The sequence below is a fragment of the Drosophila teissieri genome, chromosome 2R (assembly GCF_016746235.2).
Source record: "Drosophila teissieri strain GT53w chromosome 2R, Prin_Dtei_1.1, whole genome shotgun sequence".
Classification (NCBI taxonomy): domain Eukaryota; kingdom Metazoa; phylum Arthropoda; class Insecta; order Diptera; family Drosophilidae; genus Drosophila; species Drosophila teissieri.
The window spans coordinates 3,149,272-3,170,926 of NC_053030.1; the positions used below are offsets into that span (position 1 = coordinate 3,149,272).

The following is a 21,655-nucleotide window of genomic DNA, read 5'->3' on the forward strand; positions in this document are numbered from 1 at the left end:
TATCTGTTGCCATCTCGTCACCAGCTCCGCATTTAAATTTCCCGCCTCTTCATCGCTTCGCATCCCTGGCAACTCCACCGATACTCGCCATGATCGACTTATCGATGTTGGCGACCGGCGTTGCCACCTCCGATTCCTACCGACGTTGTTCCATCGCTGATTGCGCGATCAAGGTATCGATATTGGCGACCGGCGTTGCCACTTCCTGTTCCGATATTCCGATGTCGTGCCGATTGCTGCCAATAGTGTGGCAGCGTGTTGAAAATCAATATAATATCCAGTATTTTTGTTCCCTATCGATCTCACTATCGATCGACCGCTATTATCGTAGCGCCCCCATCCCGATTTTCTCCAGTGTTTTGATGCCCACAGCTGATTTGGTTTGTTTTCATCCAAAGAAGCTTTATGGTGTCATCCTTGCATCCTGATGTTGGGGACCACCGCTGGTACGTCCCTTCTTGTTCCGGGGCTGCTGACCCTGGACTCCAAGCGCCCTGGAGTCCATACTGCGGCAGCACGTGCCCCCCTCGCTTCCGCACCTGCGGCATCCTCGCGCCGACCTGTTGCCGCGGTTGTTTCCGCACCTTTCTACCAAGGTGGGCTGTGTCGTGACCCCCATCCTCCTGTGTGCCAATCCACTCGTTGATTACCTCGGAAGCGATGCTCAACGATTCGCTAAGAAAGCCTCCTCCTCCACCGTCGTCTCTACCACGACGATGCCATCCTGGCCCTCGGCATACGGACTCCCTCGTCCGGGGATGGGGTCGCGACACCAGGGGTGACGCCCGAAGCTGGAGATAGGAACCGGAATCCCTACTCCATATCGCTCCGGGCTGTTCCCCAGAGCCGGTCTCCCGCACCTCCCGGTTGTCGCTTGTTGCGCGTGTCGTTGCGAGCTGCTCCTCCTGGCCTCCGCGCCGCGCTCGAACTCCTCCTTCTGAACGTCGGTTGGGCGTTACGATACCCTGTATCGTCTTCCCCCTTCCTCTTCTAAGCGACTGTCCTTCAGCTCTGCCTCAAAACCCCGCGCTTCAGGTGTCTTCAACCCGAGGCTCCTCCTCCTCCTTGTTGGCTCCTTGACCAGGACTTCCACGCCGGTCGCTTCCAAGATTTCACCATCTTTCCCTCTGTTCTTTTGGCCAGGACAATCACGGTTGGGCGCCAGATGTAACGAACTGATTTTCTTATTTCTGCTCGCTACGAAATGCAACGGCTAGCTCAGAGATTTTGTTTGTTCGTCCCACCAAATTTATGATTTGTGTGATTGCCCGACCAAGAAGAAGACAGATTCTCAGATTTAAACCACTTTTATTTAGCGTCACTTGCTGAACAGGATTCGGTGATTCTCGCCGCTGGATGCACGTCGTTGCTCCCTCGTCGTCCTTCCGTCGTACGCCTGCGTCGCTGCCGACGGGGATCCGTACCGGCTCGCCTGGGGCTTAGGATGTTATGGGGCAGGGTGTATCGTCCGCGAGCTAAGCTAGCGCTCCACTCCGAACCACCGTGCAACCACTGACTCCACCGTCCCTTCCTGCGTGTGCCAGGCACTTGTTGCCCTCGCCGAAGGATAGCCTGCGGGCTCGACCGGGGCTTAGGATGTTATGGGGCAGGGTGTATCGTCCGCGAGTTAAGCTAGCGCTCCTCTCCGAACCACCGGTGCGACCACTGACTCCACCGTCCCTTTTTGACCACGCTAGGTCCTTGCCGAAGAATAACCGGCGGGCTCGACCGGGGCTTAGGATGTTATGGGGCAGGGTGTATCGTCCGCGAGTTAAGCTAGCGCTCCTCTCCGAAACACCGTTGCGACCACTGACTCCACCGTCCCTTTCCGACCACGCTAGGTCCTTGTGTTTGCTCGTCCTTCGCCGATCTTCACGTGCGGCGATCCACTCTGGATGCCCGCTTGACGCACTTGTGTTCCCGTTGTTTCACCGTCACTCGGTATCGACTCTTCGCGTACTTCTTAACTTACCGTATGGCTGTATGGCCCTCGCGTATTTCTTCTTGACTGTCTCGAGCTGCGCCGGCGCCGTCCCTTATATCGGCTGCGGGAATCCCGTTATTTCCCTTTTTGCACACGGCTTGCTCGGGTACAAGGTCCAAAACATGTCCCGTTAGTTCACGGTGTGTCCTCTTTGTGCTTGTCCAAAGTACGCACCGTTACCGTTCGACCTTTGTGCCCTTGTCTGGCAGTCACAAAAACTTTAAACGCGTTTTTCTCAAATCGATGTTTTTTGAGTCGGTGCACTCTGTATCTCAAAATCTATTCAACCGATCGTTCTCAAATCTTTTACAGTATTTCCTTACATAATTTATGAGGTTTGATTTTAATTTTTTTATTATTAACAACAATAGTCATGAATTTTGGCCAAAAATCGGTATTTTCACTTTACAGTCTTGTAAAAAGTTCAAGAATTAAAAAAAAATGGAAAAACTCGACAGGGATACCTAGGGGGACATAAAAATTGATGGAAAACCTTGGGTTATTTCAAATCAGATCATCCAGTGCTGAGGTATGACGTGCACCGCCAAATGTATTTTTTCTGAGGCGCCTGCGAAGAATTGCTGCCATTCGGTCAATTTTCAATATTTTTCAACCAATATTTCACAGAATATAGTTCAATTACTACTCTTTAATGTACAATAATCAGAAATAAATTTACTTTTACCGTACGCCCAAAAAAAATAAACCTGTTTTTTTCTCCCTTTAAAACCCTACCCCCCCCTTAACACACTTATCTGCTGCCAAGTGACCTAGTTTTTCGTGAGATTTTCTAATTAGCTGTTCTTCCATACAAGCCCGTGCATACAAACAATAAGAATCGTCCACGTTCTTTCGACATACTAGTCCATCCCTTAACTCAAAGTTACGCACGTTTCCTCTCTCTAGTTTCTCTCTCAAATGAACTATATTTTTATCCCTCATTTGCTCCGTTTGTAGAATTAGGTCTGCGTCATCAGGTGTTGCTCCTACAACTCCAACTAACGGTATTGATTTTAGAAAAGCGTCCTCACGAAACTCCAATTTATCATCTCCCCAGGCCTTTTTACTACCGTTCATGTAGTTACTGGCCGCTTTCTCACAATTTATTCCACCATTCTCTTCCTCTTCTTTTTCACGAAGGTTTTCTTCCAAAATAACACGAAGTCTCTCTAAGGGATCTTCACAAAGGTCATCAAGTGGCACCCTGTCAACAAGGTTGTCTCTACGGATTTCTAAAAGGCTTTGAATTATGCTATCTCTACTGTTGTCTCTAAGGTTGGTCTCTACGGATGTCTCTACGGTCTCAACAAGTTGGTCTCTACGGTTCTCTAGAAGTTGGTCTCTACGGCTGTCTCTACGGGTTTCCTCAAGGTTTTCTAAGAAGTCTTCATTATCGCCAAACTCACTATCTTTTAACAACTTGACAACTTCCATCTGTCTGCTTAAAGCGTCCACATGGGCCATATTTACACCCGGTCTATGCATAATCGAATAATCGTAATTCTCTAACTCAAGGGACCATCTGGCAATCCTAGGATTAATAGCTCTTCTACTAAGAGTTTGCACTAACGAATTGCAATCCGTAATTATCTTAAACGGTCTATGCTCAAGGTATACTCTAAACCGACGCAACGCATTTATTATCGCTAGTGTTTACAGCTCAAAACTATGGTACCGGGATTCTGCCGCAGTGGTTTTACCGGAATAAAACGAAATAGGATGCATTTTTCCATCATCTTGTCGCTGCAATAGTATAGCTCCAAATCCATGGGCACTGGCATCCGTATGGAGCTCGGTTTCTCGACCAGGACTGAAAATGGCTAAAACTGGGGGATTAGTTAAAGCGTTCTTTAAATCTTTAAACGCTTTTAATTGCTCATCATTCAGTGGAAAAGGACCCCCTTTCTTCAAGAACTCTGTCAAGGGTTTAGCTATACGCGCAAATGACAGGACGAAACGTCTAAAATACGAAAAGAATCCTAAACAGGAGTGAAGACTATGAACATTCTGCGGCACAGGGAAATTTCTCAAGGCTTCCAAATGCGATTCCCTAGGCTTTATCCCGTATTTACTGACACTGTATCCCAGGAATTCGCATTCCTTCTTCAAAAATACGCATTTCTTCTTGTTTATCTCCAAATTATATTCGATTCAAAAGTTTTCCCAAAATCTCTAGGTGCTCATCTACTGTCTTAGTCGCAATAACAATATCGTCCATATAAATTACTAGGCTCTTCTTTCTTATAAAATCTGAAAACGTTTCTGAAATTAATCGTTGAAACACTGCCGGGCCATTTTTCAATCCAAAAGGCATCCTCAAATACTCATATTGTCCTTGAGGGGTAACAAATGCTGTATACGGCACGGATTTTTCTGCGACCTCTATTTGATGAAACCCGCTCTTAAAGTCAATCACAGAAAAACAACATTTCCCTTCCAAATACTCTAGGCAATCTTCAATAAGGGGCAAAGGAAAATTATCTTTAACGATACGCTTGTTCAAACCACGGTAGTCAACGCACATTCGAATTTCACCAGACTTTTTTTTTCACAAGGACCAAAGGTGACGCATAAGGTGAGGCGCTAGGACGTATTACTTTTTTCTTAAGCAAATCATCAATGATTTCCGCTACTTTCTCCCTCTCAAAATAAGACAAACGTCTCGGAGAACAGTAAAACGGAGTGGTATCGGTTAATCTAATAGACATCCGATATCTAGGTGCAGTGTTATAATCGTATTGGATACTAGAATAATGAGATTGAATAATTTTTTCACACCTATTTGCAATTTCCAACCCAAACTCAAAGCCTATCTCAAATGAATCCTCTAATGATGGCTGAATGTCAACCAAAAATCTCTGCGCATCACTGTCAGTACCCAAAATTTTTACAGAATTTTCATTCTCTAAACCAGAGTTGTGATTATGACTTAAATTTATGGGATTATGAATAGCTGTACATAAATTATTTGTATTGTTCATTTTAGCGGTGAAAAGGGAAGAGTCTTTAGATTTATAAGTATCATTATTGATTTTTTTATGAACTAATTGAACGTTCATTACCTTCAGTGCGTCTCGACCAATTAATACAGGGAGTGGTAATATTTTGTCATCAACTATATTTAAGAGGATAGAATATGTTTTCGCATAAAACTTAACAGAGGCTTTCAAAATGCCCCAAATCAAAATTTTAGGTCCCCCTAAACCAGAGTACTTCGATTTCTTTGAACTTAAAACAATATTTTTCGGAATTAATGACTTACGAATTAAGCTTACCGGGCTGCCGGTATCAAATAGACTCAAGATAGAAATATATTTTCCCTTTTCACCTCGCAAACCTCAGATCTCGATTTTTTGAATCGCTGCCAAGATCTCTGATCCAGACTTCTTCTCATCCTGCAGCACTGCCGGCCTGTTTGACACCCTCCGCTCGGGGCATTGCTGGTACTTATGATCCACGCTAAAGCACTTGAAACAGGCCCCCTCCGGCCTCTTCGGTTGTTTGCACTCTCTAGCCATCTGTCCCATTTGCCTACAATTGTAGCAACGAATGTTATCGGGCATGGACACACGGACTTGGGGCGTCACCACTTTTGTTTTCTCCGCCGACTTTGAAATTTGGGCCGTCATCTTCTTGAATTTGTCGTAGATCATAATTTTGTTTCGCAACTCCTCCAAAGAACTACAATAAGCCATTGCAGACGCATCTCCGGATTCATCTCCCAAGCCTTTTACGATGAATCGAATAATATCTTCTTGTGCCAACTCTACTTGTCGCGCAATGCCGCACATGGAGAAAAAATACTGGAGAGCACCCTCGTCAGGTAACTTCTTCCTGGCTTCCAGTTGCTTGAACACATCGAATGCAGTAATCTTGAGGTCAAAAACGGCTATCAGCTCTGCTCGCAGACTCGGCCAATCCAAAGCTGCCATTTCGTTCATAAACACTCTTGCTGATCCAGACAGTAAACGTTTGGCGAAGATAAAACGTTTTTTCTCCGGCACGCAATATATATCCATTATATTCGAAAAGTCGTCGATCCAACGAAGCACAGGGTATCCATTGTCTCCAGAAAACGATTGAATTAGGGCATCCAAATCACTCATATCAATGTTGTCTTCTTGAGCTGATTTATTTTGGCCGAACGCGTTTTCTAAATCAGCCACTCGTTTGCGCGCAGCGTACAGCTTTTCAACTTGCTGCAAATGTTGTATTTCTGCCTCGACGTCCGCCATCACTCGATCACGACGCTGCACGTTCGCAGCCGCCACATCAGAACCTTCCAGAATTTCATCATACGCCGCCACTCGAACACGACGCTGCACGTTCGCAGCTGCACTACCAGGAACTTATCCAGACGCCGCCACTTCGTCACTGCTCGCCAACACACTATCGCCGTCTCTTTCTTGCTCATGTTCAATTTTGCACCAGCGTCGCAGACCGATCTCGAACTTTCGGCTACTTTGGGGGAGGTTTTATCTATATTCAACTCCTCCAGGTTTAGCTTCTCCAGTTCCAAATGCTCTAGGTTTGACTCCTCCATGTTCAGCTTCTCCCGTTCGTTTGCTTTCTTATTGTCCATAATGGTTTTCGCCGCTGCACGGAGTTGATATATGGTGGCGTCTTCTTGGAAAAACACGTTCTTTTTAATATTTCACTATATCTCATAACAAAGGCGTTCTATTTTATACGGGCCTTGACCCCACACCTGGTATGTAAAATCTTTATTTTCTTTTATTTTCTGATCTTCACACTTCTGTTCGTCTGGCGCCTTCTCGAGAGAGTGCCCGTACTCCTTCGATCGTGCACCGTCGATTATAATATATCGAGTGCCCTTCTTATCGATAGTTACAGTGTTACCTTATTTTTAACTTATAATATTTACATTATTTACATATCGCATATTTTTATATATTCTACGGTTTTACAAGTTTGGGGAATGCCATAGGTAAGGTTTTTGAAAACAAAGATTTCTTGATAGTTTAAGTGAATGATTGAATTGATTTTTACTATGGGTTTTATAATAAGGTCTTGGTATTGTATTTCTTCTAAGTTTGGAACTTTTACAATATACAGAAGTGTTGTTTTATTATGTAGAATTGACACATCGGAAAACTCCATTATTTCTTCCATTGATAGGGGTAGCATATTATTTTTTTTTTAAATTTTCTCGATTTCAATTAGCTCATCTTCATTTAATACAAGTGTGTTAACTACGTTTATTCGTACCCATTGAATGGCATATTTAATGTTAATAATTTCTTCTTTTAAAAGGCGAATCTGGTTGTGCAAACTTATAGCCGTCTCGATACTTACTGAACTGCTTTTTTGAATAGAATTGCTGAGAGCATTAGATACTGAAGTGAGTTTATTTATTCTTCCTTCTAACTGTTTGTTAACAATGACCTGTTGGTTACTATTGACAATAAGTTTATCTAAGTTCTGCTCTATCATAACCAGGTCATCATGATCTGGACTACCCACTATGTACTTCCATCCTGACCCTAGCCAATTTAAGGACCTAGTTTAAAATTTTAGATTTTGATATGGCTTTTATGTACCGTTTTGTTGTTACTGTAGTGTGCTTGTTTTCCTTAACTATTTATTTCCTATATCTTGGGGAAAGCTTTGAACCTAAACTAGTGTATATTTTTACGAAAATTTCTTCTCCTGGCTGATAGTTTAGTATTTCCTTTTTTTCTTATTGTGGTTTGTTCGGTCCATTTCCTGTTTATTTTTAAGTCTTTCAATATTATCTTGTCTAGCTGTCTCGTATTGGTCCGGGTCTGTTGTTACTCTCCTACCGAAGAATACTTCTAATGGTCGTTTCTTTGTAACCGAATAAAAACTGTAATTGTACTCGTAAACTGCCCTTTCTAAAAGTTCTTTAAAATTTCTCTCAGTGCCCTCTTTCTTGAGGCATCTCATTATCTCTGAGAGTGTTGAATGGAATCGTTCTACCTGACCGTTAACGGTACTTTTGTATGGTGGGGCAGTATAGACTTCTATCTGTAGCTGCTCCAACATGAACTTAATTGATTGGGAATTGAAAGCTTTTTCGTAGTCCATAACGATATGTTTTGGGACTCCGAAATAAAATATAATGTCACGCAAAGGGGTTCTATTGCTTTTGAATTTATAATTCGTGCTTGCGCTAATTTAGAAAACTTATCTATTGCAGTGAGTACTAAGTGTCGTTCTGTAGAATAAATGTCAATGTGCAATATGTGACCGGGGTATTCTGGAATAGGAGTTTCTTGAATTTCCGGATTTGGGGGTGTCTGTCATATTTAGCTTCTTTGCAAAGTTTACATTGCTTAACTAAATGTATAATCTTTTGCTTCATTCTATGAAAATAATAGGTATCTGCTAGTTGCTTTTGATTTTCTAGAGCGTTTCGATGTGCTCTCCTATGTATTTGAAGAATTCTTTCTTCCTGTTCAGTTTCGTCTGTCAAGTCTTCTACCCTGGATTGGGTGAATCGAGTTTTGATTCCTTTGAAGTGACTTCTGTAGGTTGTCTGTATTTTTCCCATAATGTCTTCAGTCGTGTGAATGCCGTTAATTACGGAAGGGTTGAGGTGTTTTTTTAGGTCTGTTATTTTATCGTCCGTGGTGTATTCGAGTCGGTATATTTCATGTCTTTAGATTTATAAGTATCATTATTGATTTTTTTATGAACTAATTGAACGTTCATTACCTTCAGTGCGTCTCGACCAATTAATACAGGGAGTGGTAATATTTTGTCATCAACTATATTTAAGAGGATAGAATATGTTTTCGCATAAAACTTAACAGAGGCTTTCAAAATGCCCCAAATCAAAATTTTAGGTCCCCCTAAACCAGAGTACTTCGATTTCTTTGAACTTAAAACAATATTTTTCGGAATTAATGACTTACGAATTAAGCTTACCGGGCTGCCGGTATCAAATAGACTCAAGATAGAAATATATTTTCCCTTTTCACCTCGCAAACCTCAGATCTCGATTTTTTGAATCGCTGCCAAGATCTCTGATCCAGACTTCTTCTCATCCTGCAGCACTGCCGGCCTGTTTGACACCCTCCGCTCGGGGCATTGCCTGTACTTATGATCCACGCTAAAGCACTTGAAACAGGCCCCCTCCGGCCTCTTCGGTTGTTTGCACTCTCTAGCCATCTGTCCCATTTGCCTACAATTGTAGCAACGAATGTTATCGGGCATGGACACACGGACTTGGGGCGTCACCACTTTTGTTTTCTCCGCCGACTTTGAAATTTGGGCCGTCATCTTCTTGAATTTGTCGTAGATCATAATTTTGTTTCGCAACTCCTCCAAAGAACTACAATAAGCCATTGCAGACGCATCTCCGGATTCATCTCCCAAGCCTTTTACGATGAATCGAATAATATCTTCTTGTGCCAACTCTACTTGTCGCGCAATGCCGCACATGGAGAAAAAATACTGGAGAGCACCCTCGTCAGGTAACTTCTTCCTGGCTTCCAGTTGCTTGAACACATCGAATGCAGTAATCTTGAGGTCAAAAACGGCTATCAGCTCTGCTCGCAGACTCGGCCAATCCAAAGCTGCCATTTCGTTCATAAACACTCTTGCTGATCCAGACAGTAAACGTTTGGCGAAGATAAAACGTTTTTTCTCCGGCACGCAATATATATCCATTATATTCGAAAAGTCGTCGATCCAACGAAGCACAGGGTATCCATTGTCTCCAGAAAACGATTGAATTAGGGCATCCAAATCACTCATATCAATGTTGTCTTCTTGAGCTGATTTATTTTGGCCGAACGCGTTTTCTAAATCAGCCACTCGTTTGCGCGCAGCGTACAGCTTTTCAACTTGCTGCAAATGTTGTATTTCTGCCTCGACGTCCGCCATCACTCGATCACGACGCTGCACGTTCGCAGCCGCCACATCAGAACCTTCCAGAATTTCATCATACGCCGCCACTCGAACACGACGCTGCACGTTCGCAGCTGCACTACCAGGAACTTATCCAGACGCCGCCACTTCGTCACTGCTCGCCAACACACTATCGCCGTCTCTTTCTTGCTCATGTTCAATTTTGCACCAGCGTCGCAGACCGATCTCGAACTTTCGGCTACTTTGGGGGAGGTTTTATCTATATTCAACTCCTCCAGGTTTAGCTTCTCCAGTTCCAAATGCTCTAGGTTTGACTCCTCCATGTTCAGCTTCTCCCGTTCGTTTGCTTTCTTATTGTCCATAATGGTTTTCGCCGCTGCACGGAGTTGATATATGGTGGCGTCTTCTTGGAAAAACACGTTCTTTTTAATATTTCACTATATCTCATAACAAAGGCGTTCTATTTTATACGGGCCTTGACCCCACACCTGGTATGTAAAATCTTTATTTTCTTTTATTTTCTGATCTTCACACTTCTGTTCGTCTGGCGCCTTCTCGAGAGAGTGCCCGTACTCCTTCGATCGTGCACCGTCGATTATAATATATCGAGTGCCCTTCTTATCGATAGTTACAGTGTTACCTTATTTTTAACTTATAATATTTACATTATTTACATATCGCATATTTTTATATATTCTACGGTTTTACAAGTTTGGGGAATGCCATAGGTAAGGTTTTTGAAAACAAAGATTTCTTGATAGTTTAAGTGAATGATTGAATTGATTTTTACTATGGGTTTTATAATAAGGTCTTGGTATTGTATTTCTTCTAAGTTTGGAACTTTTACAATATACAGAAGTGTTGTTTTATTATGTAGAATTGACACATCGGAAAACTCCATTATTTCTTCCATTGATAGGGGTAGCATATTATTTTTTTTTAAATTTTCTCGATTTCAATTAGCTCATCTTCATTTAATACAAGTGTGTTAACTACGTTTATTCGTACCCATTGAATGGCATATTTAATGTTAATAATTTCTTCTTTTAAAAGGCGAATCTGGTTGTGCAAACTTATAGCCGTCTCGATACTTACTGAACTGCTTTTTTGAATAGAATTGCTGAGAGCATTAGATACTGAAGTGAGTTTATTTATTCTTCCTTCTAACTGTTTGTTAACAATGACCTGTTGGTTACTATTGACAATAAGTTTATCTAAGTTCTGCTCTATCATAACCAGGTCATCATGATCTGGACTACCCACTATGTACTTCCATCCTGACCCTAGCCAATTTAAGGACCTAGTTTAAAATTTTAGATTTTGATATGGCTTTTATGTACCGTTTTGTTGTTACTGTAGTGTGCTTGTTTTCCTTAACTATTTATTTCCTATATCTTGGGGAAAGCTTTGAACCTAAACTAGTGTATATTTTTACGAAAATTTCTTCTCCTGGCTGATAGTTTAGTATTTCCTTTTTTTCTTATTGTGGTTTGTTCGGTCCATTTCCTGTTTATTTTTAAGTCTTTCAATATTATCTTGTCTAGCTGTCTCGTATTGGTCCGGGTCTGTTGTTACTCTCCTACCGAAGAATACTTCTAATGGTCGTTTCTTTGTAACCGAATAAGAACTGTAATTGTACTCGTAAACTGCCCTTTCTAAAAGTTCTTTAAAATTTCTCTCAGTGCCCTCTTTCTTGAGGCATCTCATTATCTCTGAGAGTGTTGAATGGAATCGTTCTACCTGACCGTTAACGGTACTTTTGTATGGTGGGGCAGTATAGACTTCTATCTGTAGCTGCTCCAACATGAACTTAATTGATTGGGAATTGAAAGCTTTTTCGTAGTCCATAACGATATGTTTTGGGACTCCGAAATAAAATATAATGTCACGCAAAGGGGTTCTATTGCTTTTGAATTTATAATTCGTGCTTGCGCTAATTTAGAAAACTTATCTATTGCAGTGAGTACTAAGTGTCGTTCTGTAGAATAAATGTCAATGTGCAATATGTGACCGGGGTATTCTGGAATAGGAGTTTCTTGAATTTCCGGATTTGGGGGGTGTCTGTCATATTTAGCTTCTTTGCAAAGTTTACATTGCTTAACTAAATGTATAATTTTTTGCTTCATTCTTGGAAAATAATAGGTTTCTGCTAGTTGCTTTTGATTTTCTAGAGCGTTTCGATGTGCTCTCCTATGTATTTGAAGAATTCTTTCTTCCTGTTCAGTTTCGTCTGTCAAGTCTTCTACCCTGGATTGGGTGAATCGAGTTTTGATTCCTTTGAAGTGACTTCTGTAGGTTGTCTGTATTTTCCCATAATGTCTTCAGTCGTGTGAATGCCGTTAATTACGGAAGGGTTGAGGTGTTTTTTTAGGTCTGTTATTTTATCGTCCGTGGTGTATTCGAGTCGGTATATTTCATGTCTTTAGATTTATAAGTATCATTATTGATTTTTTTATGAACTAATTGAACGTTCATTACCTTCAGTGCGTCTCGACCAATTAATACAGGGAGTGGTAATATTTTGTCATCAACTATATTTAAGAGGATAGAATATGTTTTCGCATAAAACTTAACAGAGGCTTTCAAAATGCCCCAAATCAAAATTTTAGGTCCCCCTAAACCAGAGTACTTCGATTTCTTTGAACTTAAAACAATATTTTTCGGAATTAATGACTTACGAATTAAGCTTACCGGGCTGCCGGTATCAAATAGACTCAAGATAGAAATATATTTTCCCTTTTCACCTCGCAAACCTCAGATCTCGATTTTTTGAATCGCTGCCAAGATCTCTGATCCAGACTTCTTCTCATCCTGCAGCACTGCCGGCCTGTTTGACACCCTCCGCTCGGGGCATTGCCTGTACTTATGATCCACGCTAAAGCACTTGAAACAGGCCCCCTCCGGCCTCTTCGGTTGTTTGCACTCTCTAGCCATCTGTCCCATTTGCCTACAATTGTAGCAACGAATGTTATCGGGCATGGACACACGGACTTGGGGCGTCACCACTTTTGTTTTCTCCGCCGACTTTGAAATTTGGGCCGTCATCTTCTTGAATTTGTCGTAGATCATAATTTTGTTTCGCAACTCCTCCAAAGAACTACAATAAGCCATTGCAGACGCATCTCCGGATTCATCTCCCAAGCCTTTTACGATGAATCGAATAATATCTTCTTGTGCCAACTCTACTTGTCGCGCAATGCCGCACATGGAGAAAAAATACTGGAGAGCACCCTCGTCAGGTAACTTCTTCCTGGCTTCCAGTTGCTTGAACACATCGAATGCAGTAATCTTGAGGTCAAAAACGGCTATCAGCTCTGCTCGCAGACTCGGCCAATCCAAAGCTGCCATTTCGTTCATAAACACTCTTGCTGATCCAGACAGTAAACGTTTGGCGAAGATAAAACGTTTTTTCTCCGGCACGCAATATATATCCATTATATTCGAAAAGTCGTCGATCCAACGAAGCACAGGGTATCCATTGTCTCCAGAAAACGATTGAATTAGGGCATCCAAATCACTCATATCAATGTTGTCTTCTTGAGCTGATTTATTTTGGCCGAACGCGTTTTCTAAATCAGCCACTCGTTTGCGCGCAGCGTACAGCTTTTCAACTTGCTGCAAATGTTGTATTTCTGCCTCGACGTCCGCCATCACTCGATCACGACGCTGCACGTTCGCAGCCGCCACATCAGAACCTTCCAGAATTTCATCATACGCCGCCACTCGAACACGACGCTGCACGTTCGCAGCTGCACTACCAGGAACTTATCCAGACGCCGCCACTTCGTCACTGCTCGCCAACACACTATCGCCGTCTCTTTCTTGCTCATGTTCAATTTTGCACCAGCGTCGCAGACCGATCTCGAACTTTCGGCTACTTTGGGGGAGGTTTTATCTATATTCAACTCCTCCAGGTTTAGCTTCTCCAGTTCCAAATGCTCTAGGTTTGACTCCTCCATGTTCAGCTTCTCCCGTTCGTTTGCTTTCTTATTGTCCATAATGGTTTTCGCCGCTGCACGGAGTTGATATATGGTGGCGTCTTCTTGGAAAAACACGTTCTTTTTAATATTTCACTATATCTCATAACAAAGGCGTTCTATTTTATACGGGCCTTGACCCCACACCTGGTATGTAAAATCTTTATTTTCTTTTATTTTCTGATCTTCACACTTCTGTTCGTCTGGCGCCTTCTCGAGAGAGTGCCCGTACTCCTTCGATCGTGCACCGTCGATTATAATATATCGAGTGCCCTTCTTATCGATAGTTACAGTGTTACCTTATTTTTAACTTATAATATTTACATTATTTACATATCGCATATTTTTATATATTCTACGGTTTTACAAGTTTGGGGAATGCCATAGGTAAGGTTTTTGAAAACAAAGATTTCTTGATAGTTTAAGTGAATGATTGAATTGATTTTTACTATGGGTTTTATAATAAGGTCTTGGTATTGTATTTCTTCTAAGTTTGGAACTTTTACAATATACAGAAGTGTTGTTTTATTATGTAGAATTGACACATCGGAAAACTCCATTATTTCTTCCATTGATAGGGGTAGCATATTATTTTTTTTTTAAATTTTCTCGATTTCAATTAGCTCATCTTCATTTAATACAAGTGTGTTAACTACGTTTATTCGTACCCATTGAATGGCATATTTAATGTTAATAATTTCTTCTTTTAAAAGGCGAATCTGGTTGTGCAAACTTATAGCCGTCTCGATACTTACTGAACTGCTTTTTTGAATAGAATTGCTGAGAGCATTAGATACTGAAGTGAGTTTATTTATTCTTCCTTCTAACTGTTTGTTAACAATGACCTGTTGGTTACTATTGACAATAAGTTTATCTAAGTTCTGCTCTATCATAACCAGGTCATCATGATCTGGACTACCCACTATGTACTTCCATCCTGACCCTAGCCAATTTAAGGACCTAGTTTAAAATTTTAGATTTTGATATGGCTTTTATGTACCGTTTTGTTGTTACTGTAGTGTGCTTGTTTTCCTTAACTATTTATTTCCTATATCTTGGGGAAAGCTTTGAACCTAAACTAGTGTATATTTTTACGAAAATTTCTTCTCCTGGCTGATAGTTTAGTATTTCCTTTTTTTCTTATTGTGGTTTGTTCGGTCCATTTCCTGTTTATTTTTAAGTCTTTCAATATTATCTTGTCTAGCTGTCTCGTATTGGTCCGGGTCTGTTGTTACTCTCCTACCGAAGAATACTTCTAATGGTCGTTTCTTTGTAACCGAATAAAAACTGTAATTGTACTCGTAAACTGCCCTTTCTAAAAGTTCTTTAAAATTTCTCTCAGTGCCCTCTTTCTTGAGGCATCTCATTATCTCTGAGAGTGTTGAATGGAATCGTTCTACCTGACCGTTAACGGTACTTTTGTATGGTGGGGCAGTATAGACTTCTATCTGTAGCTGCTCCAACATGAACTTAATTGATTGGGAATTGAAAGCTTTTTCGTAGTCCATAACGATATGTTTTGGGACTCCGAAATAAAATATAATGTCACGCAAAGGGGTTCTATTGCTTTTGAATTTATAATTCGTGCTTGCGCTAATTTAGAAAACTTATCTATTGCAGTGAGTACTAAGTGTCGTTCTGTAGAATAAATGTCAATGTGCAATATGTGACCGGGGTATTCTGGAATAGGAGTTTCTTGAATTTCCGGATTTGGGGGGTGTCTGTCATATTTAGCTTCTTTGCAAAGTTTACATTGCTTAACTAAATGTATAATTTTTTGCTTCATTCTTGGAAAATAATAGGTTTCTGCTAGTTGCTTTTGATTTTCTAGAGCGTTTCGATGTGCTCTCCTATGTATTTGAAGAATTCTTTCTTCCTGTTCAGTTTCGTCTGTCAAGTCTTCTACCCTGGATTGGGTGAATCGAGTTTTGATTCCTTTGAAGTGACTTCTGTAGGTTGTCTGTATTTTTCCCATAATGTCTTCAGTCGTGTGAATGCCGTTAATTACGGAAGGGTTGAGGTGTTTTTTTAGGTCTGTTATTTTATCGTCCGTGGTGTATTCGAGTCGGTATATTTCATGTCTATGGAAAGTAGGAAATGGGTACATACTTTTCAACGAATCTAGTATACCCTTTTACTCTACGAGTAACGGGTATAAAAATTGAGAACACGTTTGGTGAATGATTATAACTCCAGAACGCATGAGCCGATTTCAATGGCTCCATTAGGACAAGAGCAAATAAAATTCTGGAAAAAGTCAAAAGAAAAGCTTGAAAACCGTTATTTACATACAGCGCCATTTTTAAAACATAGGATGTCATTCTTCTCTGCTCATTTCGTTTTATTTAATTTATGAGACAAACTTTATTTGGTTCATAAATAAATTGTAACAGCAGGCATTTGTTTTTGAGGTGGTAAGTTGAACTGTGTTAATTATGTGTACCGTGCATTTGAGGTTAAACTCACCACTTCCACCTTCTTCGACTTCATCATCCTCATCCTCCTTCTTCTTTATCAATTAGAAGATACACGAGCCGAACGCAATAAAGCAAGAAGACTAAAGCATTAACAATCACGCAGGTTTTCAGAAGAAGGAGGAGGAGGAAGACGAAGAAGGAAGAAGAAAGGGGATGAAGAAGAAAAAAAAGGATGAAGAAGAAGAAGAAGAAGGAGGATTAAGAAGATGGAGGAGGAAGAAGGATGATGAAGAAGAAGAAGGAATAAGGAGCATTAGGAAGTCAGAAGAAGAAGGAGGAGGAAGAAGAGGGAAGAGGTGGAAGGCGAAGGAGGAGGAGGAAGACGAAGAGGGATGAAACGGTGAATTTAACCTCAAATGCACGATCTACATCATTTACACAGTTTATCTTACCACTTTATTGAATCTAAAATTTCATTGATTTAAGCTGCAGGGCAATTTCTGAAATATAGGATGTCATTTTTCTCTGCTCAGTTAGTTCTAGAGTGCTATTCTCTTTCATTCAATTTCGTGCTTTTGGAAATCAAATTAGATATTTTATTTGGAAATTGTATTCCATGTAAGTATTTTGCATCATATATTTATAGTGTTAGTCGTGCCTTAAATTCATCATACAGCAAATAAAATGCCACGACCAAGGCGTACTAATATTAGTCGCCGAACACGTAATGCTTATACTTTAAGGTCGAATAGAACATTGCAAAGTGAGGAAGGGCGTGCAAAAATTAATGCAGATAGAAGAGATCGATATGCACGAAATCGAAACTCACCAATCGATCTCTTGATAGGCAGCCACCTCGAAATCGGCCAATGCGAGCGGGAGTTCGTGTTTTGCAGCAAACGCTCCTTGCTGCTTTTAATTACGATAGTGCGATTGAAATGCGGTGGTTGAAGTGCGGTGAAATGACGGTGAGATGTGCACATTGTGGTGCAGCCAAATTTCCAAATGAAACAGATGGCATGTGCTGTGCTAACGGCAAAGTGAAATTGCCAACATTTGAATCTCCACCCGATCCACTACTTATTCTTGGAATGGTATCAACGTCGACACATTTTTTGTCTCATATTCAAGAATACAATGCATCATTTCAAATGACTTCTTTTGGTGCGACAAAAATTGTAAGAGACAATTTTATGCCGACGTTCAAGGTGATTAGTTCTTCTTCCTTCGTCTTCTTCATCCTCCTTCTTCTTCCTTACAGATTCAGGCTCAGATTTACAACCGCGCTGGCTCATAATTACCATATCCTGATACCGCGTATTCCGTTGATACCAACAGACATGCCGTTTGAATTTAAGCGACTGCAATTCCCAATGCGTCTATCATTTGCCATGTCCATCAATAAGGCACAAGGACAAACGCTTCAAGTATGCGGGTTGAATTTGGAAGAGCCGTGTTTTTCTCATGGGCAGCTATACGTAGCCTGTTCAAGAGTTGGCATTCCAAACTCTTTATTTGTATTCGCTCCAAGTGGACAAGTTTATCCAAATGTTTTGTAAATAACAATTTTCAAATAAAATAAATGAATAAAGGAATTTTTCATTGAATTTTAAGACTGCATGCGACGAAGCGCATAGTGCCCACTAGTAAAACATATTTTTCCAATATGTTCACGAAGTATGTCATCTAATGCACGTTGGAAAATTGAGGGCGCATTCTTAAGACCAAATGGGAGTCGTGTAAACTCATATTTTCCGTTGTTTACGGAAAAGGCGGTCTTTTCTATGTCATTTTTTAACGAGATTTGATGGAAACCACTTTTCAGATCTAAAACGGAGAATACTTTATTGTCCCCTAATTGGGTAAGTACCTCATTTATCTCAGGAATAGGGTATTTATCTGCAATGGTTATTTTATTGAGTTTGCGATAATCAATAACCATGCGATATTCTTTTTCGCCTGAAGCGTCTGCCTTTTTGGGTACAATCCACCCTGGAGAATTGTATGGGGACCTAGAAGGCCGAATTATACCAGCTTCTAAAAGTTCTTTTATCTGTTTGTTTACTTCATCTTTTAGTGTCAAATCGTTGCAGTCTTCTTGGGATCACTTGCATTGGTGCGAGCGGAAGTTGTTACCAATCAGATTCTTCGAACTGTACTTGGCAGCTCGGCGTGTGCAGGAAATTATCGAATTCTACTTGGCAGCTCGGCGTGTGCAGGAAATTATGCAGACGCTGAGCTTGCAGATTGAAGCATGCCTATTGGGGTTCTGGATTGTTCTGGATTTAAACATTTTTGTTGTTAACTTATACAATAATTGAAGATTTAGAGTGCCGCTTAGGGAGAGCGGCATCGCTTGCTCCGGATGTGGATTGTTTACATTGCGTGCACACTCAGCATATTCTTATACCTTCGAACAGTACTAGATATGTGAATATATCACTTCCGTCCCCTTAAAGGGTTGCCTATGCTTGTGCTGGCATTACAGGGTACAATGCAGGGAACTGGTTTTGTGTCGGTTTTATTTGTTTATGTGGTTCTTGATTATTTTTTTCTTGTTTCTTGATTATTTTTTTTTGTTTTCTAAGTTTTAAATATAAGGAGGTTACTGGGTTTAGTGTAAAAATTTTTAATAGGAAAAGAAAAATGATGATAGCAATAATAACTATTATTATTGTTATATAAAATGTGGAGTTATTTTCTGAAATTATTTTTAAAACATCATTATGTTCTATCATTTGTATCTTAGTTACATTAATCGGTAAATACTACGGATTTAAAGCAATTTCTGGACTTAAAGAATTTTCGCTTAAAATAACATTTCCAATCTAAACTTTACATTGTTTTATTCTTATAATTTTGCTTCCATTTATTTTTATATCCCCATTTAATTCTTGACAATTTTGTGAGATTGTAGTTTCAGTTAAATTCCATGTAAGTACTATATTTGGTTCAACGTATTGGATAATATCCCTTGAGGGAGTTGGTATAAAATTACAAATTGTTAACTTTTTTTTTGTCTTGATTAAAAATTTTATTCTCATCTTCAAAATATGTTTGTTGATGATCTGAATAGTCTAACTGGTACCCATTATGGTCAGGATAGGTTTTTTGGTTAATAGGAATATGTGAAATGAGTAATTTGTAGTCAATCCAAGTTGATGTTTTGATGAAAAGTAAAATCTGGTTGTTAATGCTTTCTAACTTGTCGTAATTGGCAAATTTTGGATTAAAAAGTCCAAGACCAGAAAATTGCATGCGCATTTCTATGTCTTCTTTGTATTCATTAAATTGCATTAGTTCATAAACGAGTGTGTGAATACTATTGCGGTTATTCTCGTAGTTAGTAAACTTCTGCAGTCCCTAATTCACAAAACTTACGAGATCATTTAGTTTATAAAGTTGAATTGAATTTTCTGCAATTAGATATATTTTGTTTTGTTAGTGTGTATCTATCACTTTTATTAAGTGTCCCAAATAAAATTTAAAAGGTGAACCTATTATGGAATAGTTAAACCATTTAATTATTTTAGTAGTTTATTGTATAAGTATTTCATAATGGGCGAGTCTGTGATTTTGTTAACAAAAGAATTAGTGATGACATTGATTTCCGTTAGATTAATTCATAGAGAGTGATGTTCAGTAAGTAGCCAAGGTCGGAATCTGGGTTGGTTATTTGAATTTTTTGACTGTGATCCGTGGTGAATAATAGAAACAACATCATTATACACCTTATACGGTTATAAGGTTCCTGTGGAAGTTTAACGGTATTAGTTATCTTTTGTTTCTTAAATTGTGTTTTGTAGTATTTGGATTCCCTATTTCGATTAGTTCTCTTGTATTGGTCTTCATCTATTTTTTCTACATATTGGTTCTTTTTTGGATCTTTTTTGTATTTAGTGTCAATATTAAATTCCTGTCGATCTTCGTTTATTTTATATATTTTCTTTTTTTTTAATTCTTTGAGTGTCTAATATTGGATGTAGTCTTTCGACGTCTGCTACACCGTTTTTTGCCGTATTGAGTTGCAACTCGATTCCTTCTGCTTCAAGCCATCGCTTTAAAGTCGAGTTGGAGAAAGCTCTGTCTCTGTCTGCCTTTAGTAATTTGGGTTTAACTAATAAAAAATGCGCATTAATGCGTTCCTGCATTTTATCCAGTCCTTTGTAATAATTTGCTCAAGTGTAGCGAACATAGAATAAATGTCAATGCAACTGATGTAAAGTTTTCCCTCAGATGAATAAATATCTACCACAAATTTGTCTCCGCAATGTTCAGGATTAGGTGTGATTTTAAGAGGCATTTTTGTGTTTCTATGTTCTGTTTTAGCCAAATTACATATGCTTATTCGTTGGTTAAATTCTGAATTAGTAGTTGGCTATTAATAAAGAAGGGATTTTCTTTAAATAATTTTGTCATTTTCTGTATAGCTGGATGTAAAAGTCTTTCATGTGATTGAAGTATGATTCTATTGAACTCGGCGTATGAACTAACATTCTTTAATAGAAAGAGACTGCAAATTACTTTAGTGTAGGTCTCTGAATAATTTCAAAATCTACATCGCTCACAATATAAATGGAAATGTTTCTATGAATAAACTGATAAAGTAAAATTTGTTTGGCCTTTTCGAGTTGTATTGTGGTATTGAAGTTACCAAATATTGTTGAATGCTCTACTTTATTTATATCGGACTTAACGAAAATTATTTTTTATACCCGTTACTCGTAGAGTAAAAGGGTATACTAGATTCGTTGAAAAGTATGTAACAGGCAGAAGGAAGCGTTTCCGACCATATAAAGTATATAAGTTAACAACAAAAGAACTCACAGCACCGAATTGCGAAAGATCGCAAACGGATCCGGCCATGCACCTGCAGTAGCGCGGGATCAGCGTTTCTGTGGGAGCGACGAGGGCAAATGCAGAAAGCTTGCACGCGCATCCGGCCGTGCACCTGCATTGGCCTCGAAATGCGAAGCTCAGCGTCTGGAGAGCTTCCGTGGGAGCAACGAGGGCAGAGGCAGCGACGGAGCCAGCACCGACGCCAACAGAGGCAGCGACGGTGCTGGGAGGTATAAATAACACCCAAATTGTAAAATAGCTTTAGTTCAATTTTGCTTAAAAATAAACACGGACTTCTGTCCAATAAAAACTATTAAAAAATCGAATTAACTTCATTCGGATTAACTGGCGCCCAACGTTAAAGGGTCCGGACGCGGTAAAAAAATCCTTCGGTGTAAACGTAAATCCTGTAAGTGCACCCCACAGGCTGCCCCGGTTACGATACGCGAAAACGCAAACCTATAAGAGCACCCCACAGGCTGCCCCGGTTCGCGGATAAATCTGGATAAATCCGTAAGAGCACTGACGTGCCAAGATCACCGCTGGACGGCTCCTGCAAAAAAAAAGAACTCACTTACATC

At 40.1% G+C, this 21,655-nt stretch overlaps 1 protein-coding gene across 1 annotated transcript; it reads left to right on the forward strand.

Annotated features, from left to right (window-relative positions):
* The first annotated feature begins 16,822 nt into the window (after positions 1-16,822).
* LOC122614676 lies at positions 16,823-17,660 on the forward strand. Its single transcript, XM_043789296.1, has 2 exons — positions 16,823-17,443; positions 17,497-17,660. Exons 1-2 carry the CDS (start codon positions 17,105-17,107, stop codon positions 17,530-17,532), a joined length of 375 nt encoding a protein of 124 aa, XP_043645231.1. The 5' UTR covers positions 16,823-17,104; the 3' UTR covers positions 17,533-17,660.
* The last annotated feature ends 3,995 nt before the right edge of the window (positions 17,661-21,655 follow it).

Bases quoted from the DNA above. Each gene is read 5' to 3' on its own strand.
- LOC122614676 (XM_043789296.1), top strand. From the start codon at position 17,105: ATGCGAGCGGGAGTTCGTGTTTTGCAGCAAACGCTCCTTGCTGCTTTT. The intron at 17,444-17,496 runs GTGATTAGTTCT...TCTTCCTTACAG, and splicing joins ATTTTATGCCGACGTTCAAG to ATTCAGGCTCAGATTTACAA.